At 34.7% G+C, this 10,752-nt stretch overlaps 1 protein-coding gene across 1 annotated transcript; it reads left to right on the top strand.

The window, feature by feature from the left end:
- The first annotated feature begins 209 nt into the window (after positions 1–209).
- LOC100263048 (glutamate dehydrogenase) lies at positions 210–3,983 on the top strand. Its single transcript, XM_002278852.5, has 9 exons — positions 210–581; positions 748–861; positions 1,724–1,945; positions 2,018–2,092; positions 2,217–2,333; positions 2,426–2,676; positions 3,202–3,277; positions 3,353–3,439; positions 3,562–3,983. Exons 1-9 carry the CDS (start codon positions 474–476, stop codon positions 3,745–3,747), a joined length of 1,236 nt encoding a protein of 411 aa, XP_002278888.1. The 5' UTR covers positions 210–473; the 3' UTR covers positions 3,748–3,983.
- The last annotated feature ends 6,769 nt before the right edge of the window (positions 3,984–10,752 follow it).

Below are 10,752 nucleotides of genomic sequence, written 5' to 3'. Positions count from 1 at the left end.
AATAAATTCTTTTTATAATTAATTAATCTTATATTTATAATTAAAAAAATTGAAGGTATTTTTTAAAGTGAGGATTATTTTCCATTTTAGCTTCTAATTTTTAAAATAGAAAAGAGAAATTAGAAAATAAGTTTGGGAAGGAAAAGGGTGTTTTAGTAATTTTGGGTAGCGGGAATGGCACGAGTAGTCAGCTCTGCATAATCCAGAGGGGACTGTAATTTGTAACAACCTGAACACGCCATCTTGAGCGCCTTAACTGCCCTCCTCCGGTCCCTCCCTCTTGCTCTCTACTTCTATCTATCAATACTCTACTTACCCATCAGTCAGTTCATTCACATTTCTGTTGTAATCTCTTTCTACTCTTCAATTCTCCAATTTTTTCTTTCATTTTCTTGCATTTCTTTTTTTTGTTTTTCTGGGTCTGCTTCTTTTTCTAGCAATCGTTTTCTATTCTGGGTTTTGTTTTTGTGGCAATGAATGCTCTAGCAGCCACTAACCGCAATTTTCGCCATGCTTCCCGCATTCTTGGGTTGGACTCCAAGCTGGAGAAGAGTCTTCTGATTTCTTTCAGAGAGATCAAGGTTGGAATTCTGGGGTTTTTGTTCATGGGTTCCGTTTGATTCCCGGGATTTATTTATTTATTTATTTATTTTCTTTAGCCAGAATCTTGTTTTTGGGTTCATGGGTTGTGTTTGTTTCCTAAGAATTTTTTCCAGAATTTTGATCTTTTGGTGGTGGTGTTGTTAGGTGGAGTGCACGATTCCGAAGGATGATGGAAGTTTGGCGACGTATGTGGGGTTCCGTGTGCAGCATGATAATGCTCGTGGGCCCATGAAGGGAGGGATCAGATATCACCCTGAGGTTTGTGATTCACTGATTCTTTTGTTTGTTTTCGGATTTTGTCCTGTTTGATTGCTGAGAAAAGTTGGGAATGAAAAGGAGAGATTTGAATTTTTTTGTTTTTGTTAGGGTAGTAGAGTCTAGGTATGTTGTGGGGCTTACTTGACTTTGTAATTTCTTGTAGCACAGAACATGAGATTCGGGATTGTAGGATTGTAGTTTGTTTTTTCTTGTCTTTTCCCCCTATTTTCTCGGCAAGCAAACGGATTTTAGGGGGTTTCCTTTTAGGTTCTTGGAATTTCCGGTTGATTTGGGTTTTGTCTAAGTGGTTTTTGGGTGTACCATGGAAAGGGAGTTGTTCAAATGCAATAATCATAGTGGAATGATTTCATTTCATAATGGATCCAAACATGCCCTTATTGTATCTTGTACAGAGATGATTATCTCGAAATCTCACGTTCAAGATTTCTATATCGAAATGTTGGGTGTGCATTTTTATTTTATTTTTTTGGAATCTTGGAAATTGTTTTCAGTGATTTTGGCAAACATGGTCCAACCGAAATATGTGATAAAACTGATAATTATTATACAGTCGAAAGTCTTTTTGGGATGAGTGGCATGATGAATTCTATTTTGGATGTTATGTTAATTTGTGTGTTCTCAATTTGCATAATCAAATTCAATGAGTTGTTTTGTTTTCCTTTCAAGAAGTTGTTCGCGGTAATTTTCTGGATATATGGCTCTGTATTTATTTTGTTGGGGGACTTTGGTGCTGAGTTAGAAGGAATTATTTTATCTTCAAACTTGTTTGCTTTGATTTCTTGCAAATAAAAACCTGGTTGCATTTAGTTTTACTGATACGTTTCTTCATTTGTTTTCAAAGGTGGATCCTGATGAGGTAAATGCGCTGGCTCAATTGATGACGTGGAAGACCGCTGTAGTTGACATTCCCTATGGTGGTGCAAAGGGTGGCATTGGGTGCACCCCAAGGGACTTGAGTATGAGTGAGTTGGAACGTCTTACTCGTGTCTTTACTCAAAAGATTCATGATCTTATTGGAACTCATATCGATATACCTGCACCAGACATGGGAACTAATGCTCAGGTTATCTTTTGTCTGTAACACTCTTGAAATATTCTTCATTCATGGAACTGAAATATTTATAAATATGAGCAGACTATGGCATGGATTTTCGACGAGTACTCAAAATTCCATGGTCACTCACCGGCTGTAGTGACTGGAAAGCCAATAGTAAGTATTTGCGACAAAAAACCGAGCATCTATGATTTAGATTTGTGTAAACCTTTGAAGTTGAGAAACGAATTTGTAACTGTTGTTTCTTGTTCTGTGGCCTCATTTACATTTGGGCTTTTAGGATCTTGGTGGATCCCTCGGTAGGGAGGCTGCAACTGGTCAAGGTGTTGTTTTCGCAACTGAAGCTTTACTTGCGCAACATGGGAAGTCAATCAAGGGTTTGACATTTGTTATTCAGGTAAAATATTGGATTAAATCCTTTCTATTTCTGTTCTTGATGCGTAGTTAGAAAGTTCGGTTATTTAAATGGAAAATAAAAAAACTTTTCAGGGTTTTGGCAATGTTGGATCTTGGGTAGCAAGACTCATCCATGAGAGAGGTGGTAAAATCATAGCGGTGAGTGACATCACTGGAGCTGTTAAGAACCAAAATGGGCTTGATATAGTGGATTTGCTTAGGCACAAAGAAGAGACTGGTTGTCTAACGAATTTCAGTGGCGGAGATCACATGGATCCGAATGAACTGCTCACACATGAATGTGATGTTCTCATCCCATGTGCTCTAGGTGGAGTTCTTAACAAGTTGAGTCCTTGTTTTCCTCAGAAACTTGCTCCTTGCCTTTCAGTTTCTTCTTTACTTGGTGCCTTTTTTGTTTTGGGTTTCTTTTGACATGTGCCTTTTTTGAATTGAGAAACTTGTCTTTTCCATACATTAAGATCATAAAAACAATGAACATACACATAAAATGAAGTAGAGACATCTCAATACCATGAAGAAACATGACGCAACTTAGTTTGAGATACCGTGTTGAATCTGAAAGATTGAATCAGAATGCTGCAATTGTATCAAATTGCCATACAATGAATTGCCAAAGTTAGGTAAAGATGTTACACATGTTCTGTTACCCTTTTATTGTGGGGAGAAGTTTCATGAAATGTGCTTGTGCTGTATTTAGTCATTAAGTGAATATCCAATAGTTTTTCTGGTTAGAAACCTCGCAAATCTTTTGATGGTAAAAAGTGGAAAAGGGCATGATTTTACTTCCTTTAACCTAACTCATCCAGATGATTTCATCTAAACTCATTTATGTTTTTTTCCCTCTGAAGAGAAAATGCTGCGGATGTTAAGGCAAAGTTCATAATAGAAGCAGCAAATCATCCTACTGATCCAGAAGCTGATGAGGTAACATAGTATTTGTGTATGGTACATACTTAAATACCATAGAAGAAGAAGTTGGCATTGATGATATCTCTGCAGATTCTATCCAAGAAAGGAGTCGTAATCCTGCCTGACATCTATGCTAATGCTGGAGGTGTGACCGTGAGCTATTTTGAGTGGGTTCAGGTAATTCCCTCTATATTTCTTATATATCATGGGTTTTATGAAAAATTATATCGTTTGAAACACAGATAATTGATGGGGAAAGTAGTAGTAACATCTTAGGATTAATGGTTTTATGTTGGCAGAATATTCAAGGTTTTATGTGGGAAGAAGAGAAGGTGAATTATGAGCTTCAGAAGTACATGACCAAAGCTTTTCATAACATTAAGGCAATGTGTCAATCACACAACTGCAGTCTTCGAATGGGAGCCTTCACATTGGGAGTGAAGCGAGTTGCTCGTGCCACGACGCTAAGGGGTTGGGAAGCTTAGGTTGGTTCTTATTCATCTTCTTTGTATATGTTCCCTTGTTACAGCTGAAGAAGCAGATTTGTTTCAGTCATTACCTTCCATTAAAGGCCCATTATTTTTCTTTGTCAATCATGAACTTCTTCCCCACACATTGATGGGCGTTGCAAACATTTGTAATTCATCATTTCAATGAAAAAAAGATATTATCAACAATGTGTTGTGAGATTTTGAGTTAATTTCTTCTGAGCTCTTTTTTCTTTACAAGTCTTGGAGTCTTGGCAAAATGAGGGATTGAGCAGAACTTGACAATGAGGAGCTTCTTAACTGTTTCAACTAACAGGAACAAAGAAGAAGAAAACTGTTTCCTCAAGCCAAGCCTACATGCTTCATTGGAAATTTGGAACAAAGCAGGAGACTCCTGTTGTAAACATGAGGCCAAAAAGATTTGAACATAGCTCAACAACAAACCAAAGTTTTGTTAAAGATGACTTAAAAATTTAAGTTTATTATATTTATTTATTTTTTGTTTTTATATATGGTTTTATTACCCATATATAATTTAAATATTTTATTAATTTTATTAATTTATCTTTTTGTAAATGCGTTGCAATCTTTGGGTGTTTTCTTTGGTATATGAAATTGTCTAACTTGATATGATAGGATATACAGATCATAGGGTACTATGCATAATAGGATATGCATATCCACGGATATCTTAGGATATTATTTACAAGTGATATGATATTCTTGATATTATATTCAATGGAGATGATGCCATGGGATATTATATTTTATGAGATATATTAGACTGTGCTCTTATTTGGTTTATAAAAAGATTAAACAACAAAACGAAAGACATTGCATCTCAATGTTTGAAAACAAATATATGAAATTTCTAACATGTTTGGTATCATTTGGAAATCATTCTAGAGTTTATAATTTATTAAGTAAATCTTATTTCTTTGTTAATAATATTTATGATTAAAATATTTAGAACTTATAAGTAAAAGATATCACATTATTTTGTTAAATTTATAAAAGCATTTGAATATATTAAATAATACTATATATTAGTATTATTTCGGTTGTATTCTACATGTATTTTTTAAATTCTTTTTTTCCAAACTAAAAATTTATTTATTTTTAGTCTTTTTTTTATTTTGTAAAATGTTTTACGTAAAAAAAAATTGAAAAGAGAAATGGATGAAAGAATAAACTTATGATACATGGAATATGTATATTTCATATTCCAACTTCATATTACTATATCTCATTTAAAGAGGATACAAAAAATAAGTTGAATATAACTTATCATATCTCACTATTAACCAAACATATGATATAATATGTTATATAATCTTTTATCCTATTTCCTACTAACAAATCAATCAAACATGACCCTAATGTTTTTTAAATACATAGTCTTGTTAGACTCCATGATGAAAATGAAATGATACGTATATCTATGGCGAAAATATTGGTTAAATGATATTAGATATTGTTGTGTCCTCTTTATCGCCTTCATGAAGGCATTTGCTAAGGGAATTACCAGGTCAACTTGCCACTATAATGGATGAACAAAAGGTGGTCAAGGAGGGGGTAAGGGCGAGTAGGTGCCAAATGACCACTACACCTCCAACAATCATATGGTGCAAAGAAAAAAAATAAGGTTCTAATAAGTATAAATCAAAGGGAGAGATGGAATGATTCTTTTCTACCTTTATCATTGGTGCCTTTAGAGGTATTTAAAGGGAAGGATTACAATAGTTAGAAGTAGTTAACATGTCGATGCTTGATCAGTGCTTGAATGGCCATACTTCAATATTAGATAATGAGTAGAGATCCCTTGGTTTAAGGGTGTGGCCTTACACATTTTGTAACCATAAGAGTATCATCCAATCTTATTTAATATCCGTCACATCACATTAATGCTCCTAAGAGTTAGAGGTCTTTCTTGTTAAGGATGGATGGTCCAAGGATATAGACCAACTAACCACTTAATGGGCATCCTCGATTATCATCTCCTGATAGCTATCCACTTATGCCTTTTGTTTCCACACTTCATTTATTTTTTTTCCAACCACTTCTCTCCTCTTATTTCCTTGCTTTTAGGATTTAACATGTGGGAAAATCAAAAGTCAATGTGACTAATGGATTCTTTTTCCAAGAGATTAGTGAGCAAGCCATGATAAAGGTGTTTGCCTTGATTCTTGGAGTGGTCATTACTTTGCAACCTACATAAAAGGTGTTTCTCTATTGATTTTCTTCTTAAACTTTGTGATTTTGCTTTCTTGCCTTTTTCTACCCTTATTCCTTTATCCTTGCAACTTTTCTCCATTTTATCTAACTTTCTTTTTTGTCTTCAAGATAGCACCTATGACTCCCTCTAGAGATGTTATTATGTTAAACCAACAATTCCAAATCCTTTTCTCGATGAAGTTTTTATGGTTGTTTCACGAGGATCGAATCTAGCCTCCATATGTTGTCAAGAGATACATTCCAATAGAGCATTTGAAGGTTGGATTATGGCTACTGCTTCAAACGTCAGTGAGGTATTTTTCTTTAGTTTTGTGAGAGTGTTGTTGTATCAATTCAATCCTGATATTGTGAGTCTTCTTATGATAGTCGTGGTCATGAACATGACTCCAAGCTACCATGTGGATTTAGAGAAGTTTCTTATCTTCTACTAGGTCAAGAGACTTAACACCTAATACATTTTCCTCAATGGAAATGATGGGTGTGATGTCTTAGAGATCCTTGACTCTTAAAAAAATATGAGAGAATAAGGATGTCTCCTAGCTACAAGAGGTTAAGAGGGTCATTAAGTAAGGACAACCTTCCCCTTATGCCTTTGGAGGAGGGTTATTAAGGTAAGACAATGTTCCCCTCTCATCTATCTTTTTTTCTTTTTTCTTTTTTAATTTTTTATTCTATGTTGTTGTCTAACCTCCCCTTTATTGTCTTTTACAAAGTCCAAGGGTTATCAAGTGATACATATCTCTTATACGACCTTTTTAAAGGATCCTTATCTTTCTGTAGATAGTAAGTAGCATAGCATCTTCTATGTTAAACACAAGTCCGGTTCTCTTATTCTAGTTAGATGCATAATTAGAGAAGGAATAATTAGTTTTCTTAGCATCACCAAAAGCAAATGGAATAAGGAAAGCAAAACCTAAGGCAATGGAAAGGATCTCCTTGCAAAAAATCGATAACCTTATTAGGACACTTACATAAAAAAAAGAGTATAAGTGATCATCCTAATCCAAAAAGGCACACATTGATAGAGATGGACCAAAAAACCAAGCAAGCACATATCAAAAGGTGATCTTTCACTACTTCAACTAAGATAAAACAAGAGCATTCACAATCCATAGGTCCTTCCACATGAAACCTTTCTCAGCTCTAACGTGTTGATATTATGAAATCCAATTGGTAGAAGTTCATACCTAGGTGTGAGTAGTGTAACTATTAGGATAGAGGTCTTCAAAGTAGAGATATGATGTAGCAAACTTGATTCATTATTTTATATGGTATTAATTTTTCTATCTTATTTGCATTATCTATTTGATTATTTACTTGTTTGAGCATTTAGGTCTATATCATTTATATTATATATGGCTTGAATACATTAGGAGTTGTATGGAAGATTCAAGTCATGGGTTCCTTACAAGATGATATTCATAAACTTCGATAATCTAGAAGTCGTAATTCATTACCTCTAAAATGGTGAGATGACTAGTCTTGGTCATCGAGATGGGTTTTCTCATGGTATAAGTACTAGTATGTATGTTACATAGTACAAGTTCTACGAGAGTCATAATTGAATGACTATCAAGTTGACGTGACTTCTCCAAACTACTGTATTACATGAGTTCTCAACTTTAAGAAAATATTGCACTAGTTTTTTTATTAGCAACTTTGACCTCACGAGTGAGATCCTAATATAATCATATATTCCCTATGGATTGAGTGATTGGTAGTTTAAGCATATAGTAATAGATATTCTCAACAAAGTATCATAACATCATGGGGTTGAGATAGTATATTATTGGAATTGAGCTCTTAAGATCAAGACATGATGTAACAAAGTTAGACTTAACTGTTCCATTATTATCCATTTAGTATGTTGACATCAATTTGAACATTCAGCCCATATCCCTTATATTGTACATGACTTAGGTACACTAGCAGTTGCATAGAGAATACAAGTCATGAGTTTTTTGTAAATAGATAAATTGTCCACAGTCAATTCATGGATTTGGGCAATGCACCACCTCCTAATTGGAGAGATAGTTTATCTTACCCATCGAGATGGGTTTCCCATGATGAGTACACTAATGTATCTGATGCACATTAAACAGAACCTATGGTGAATCATGACGCAAACTATCGATGATCATGATTTACCAAGCTACTATATCGCATAGACTCTCAACCTTGAGAGAATATTGAGCTTGTGTAGAAGTTAGTAGTGGCTTTAACCTACGAGTGAAATCATGATTTGATCATATATTCCCTATGGATTGGGTCACTGTTGATGGAAACTGAAAGCGATAAGTGTTCTTAATAGAGGCGTTGTGATATTTCATAGGATTGAGACAGTGTGTCCCCTTGGTGATCCAAAGGACATGTGATTAGGAAATCTATGGCACACAGTAATTCCTTAAGTGGAATTTGACATACACTTTTTATAAGCTAATGTCATTTAATCGCATAATAAGTGAGATTTGTGACTCAATTATTGGAGAGGTAATCTTGATAAGTGATAACACTTCCTTGTTTGATTATGAACATTAGTTTATAAGTAGTTTGCATACAATAGATAGTAGGTCACAAACCCGAGTTTTGTTTCATTGTTATTTACATTGGGTATTGGAGTGTAGTTGATTATCTATAGTATGTTGTTGAATCAACTTTAAAATTGGATTTTGAGGAAGCTAGTATTCCTATGGGTCCTAATGGTTCCCACTCAAGCTCATATACCTTGATGATACGATTTATGAGGGTTAGATTAGCTCTAGGTTCACTTTTGTGCATAAAGACACTTTAGTATAATTATGAGAGATTGCAAAATGGTTAGTGAACAAGGTTTCTGGATTGGGCTAATTGATTAATTAGATGGCCTTGTGAGGTTAATTAATCATTAAGACCCGTTTTGAGCTAAATTAAGTGATCCAAGCCTTTAGTGAGTTTAAGTCACCTAAGCCCAATTAGATAACCCTATAAATACGCCTTAGGGTTTAGGGTTTTAATCACCTCTAAAGAGAAGAAAGAGTATCCTTTCTTCCAAAGACTCATCCTTTAAAGTGCTAAAATCGAGATAGAGTCATTGGGCAGAAGATCTTAGGTGTACGAGAACTCCAGATACTTCAGGTTTGTTCTTTACTACATGGATTAGATTTGGGAACATCAAAATCTGAAGCAAAGTTCTTTAAAGCACTTTTAATCTAGATCCTTTTGTTAAAAAGAAAAAATATATATATATTTTTGCTTCATTGCTAGGATCTAGAATCGTGAGAAAAATTCATGCACCTAATATGTGTTGGGAACCCTAAATTAGTTCGTTCCTATGCCCTAGATCTCGTAAGGTGCATGCATCTATCCCTATGAATCTCTAGATCTAATGCAACAGAAAATAATGACTTCAAAAACCATATTATGATAAAGATCTAGAGAAACAATGCTCACACTTGTGATATGAATGTTCCTAAATCAAAATCCATTTAATGAAGAAAAAGCTTGAAGAGTCCGGAGGTCTTATACACCCAAAATCTTCCGCCCGATAACTCAAACCACTATCTTGGCACTCAAAAGTGTGAGCAATAGAAGGGAGGAAGCAATGGTTCTCTCTTTCTCTGAAGGTGGAAGACATCTCTACTAAAAAGTTAGAGGGAAAACCCAAACCCATAAAAAGGTATTTATAGGGTTGCCTATTGGGTTTAAGTGGCTTAAGCTTATCAAGGCTTAAGTCACTTAATTTAGCTCAAAACGGGTCCGAATTAATTAATTAACGACATAGGGTCATATAATTAATCAATTAGCCCAAACCATAGAGTTCACTATCCCCTATGTAACCTTGCATATGACCAAAACGCCCTTATGCACAAGAATGAACCTAAAGTCAATTCAACCCTCATAAACTGTGACATCATGATATATGAGGTTAGAATGGGAACCACTGAGACTTATAGGAATATTGGCTCCCTCAGAATTCAATTCTAAAATTGATTCAACATTCGACTAAAGAAAATCAATTGTACTCCAGTACCCTATGTAAATAACAATAAGACGAAGGTCAAGACCATGGCCTACTATCCACTGCATCCAAACTCCCCATGAACTAATATCCTTAATCTAACAAGGTAGTGTTATCACCTATAAAGATTACATCTCAAATCCTTCAGTTACAGATCTCACTTATTATGTGATTAACTAACATACTTTAACTCCAAGGAGCATATATCGAATTCCACCAACAAAATTACTATAACCATAGATTTCATAATCATATGTCATTTGGATCACCCAAATGAATACCCTGTCTCAATCTCATAAGATATCATGGTGTCTCTATTGAAAATACGTCTTGCCACCAACCTCCGTCAATAGTGACCCAATCCATAGGAATATATGATCACTTTAGGGTCTCACTCATAAGTTAAAGCCTCCTATTGATTTTAGCACAGACTCAATATCCTTATAATATTGAGAATCCATGTAGTATAGTAGCTTGGTGAATCATGACAATTGATAGTCTTGTGTCATGATTCACCATAAGTCTTGTCCAATGTGTATCACATACACTAGTGCACTCACACCCATCTTGATGGATAAGACAAGTCATCTCTTCAATAAAGAGGTGGTACACTATAATCTCTATTGGATTTCCTAAATCCATGAACCGACTATAGATAACTTATACACTTACAAGGAACCCATAACTTGCATCCTCTATGCAACTCTTAATGCCCCCAAGTCATGTACAATGTAAAAGATATGGGTTGATTGCTCAAATCAATGTCAATA

Source organism: Vitis vinifera, chromosome 16 (assembly GCF_030704535.1).
Source record: "Vitis vinifera cultivar Pinot Noir 40024 chromosome 16, ASM3070453v1".
NCBI classification, from domain to species: Eukaryota; Viridiplantae; Streptophyta; class Magnoliopsida; order Vitales; family Vitaceae; genus Vitis; species Vitis vinifera.
The sequence above is the reverse complement of the archived record's forward strand: the minus strand, read 5'-3'. Positions and strand labels throughout refer to the sequence as shown.

What these genes read in the sequence shown, in the direction of transcription:
- LOC100263048 (XM_002278852.5), top strand. Translation starts at nt 474, where the DNA reads ATGAATGCTCTAGCAGCCACTAACCGCAATTTTCGCCATGCTTCCCGC. An exon ending in CTGATCCAGAAGCTGATGAG is followed by an intron (nt 3,278 to 3,352) that starts GTAACATAGTAT and finishes ATATCTCTGCAG; the next exon opens with ATTCTATCCAAGAAAGGAGT. An exon ending in GCTATTTTGAGTGGGTTCAG is followed by an intron (nt 3,440 to 3,561) that starts GTAATTCCCTCT and finishes TTATGTTGGCAG; the next exon opens with AATATTCAAGGTTTTATGTG.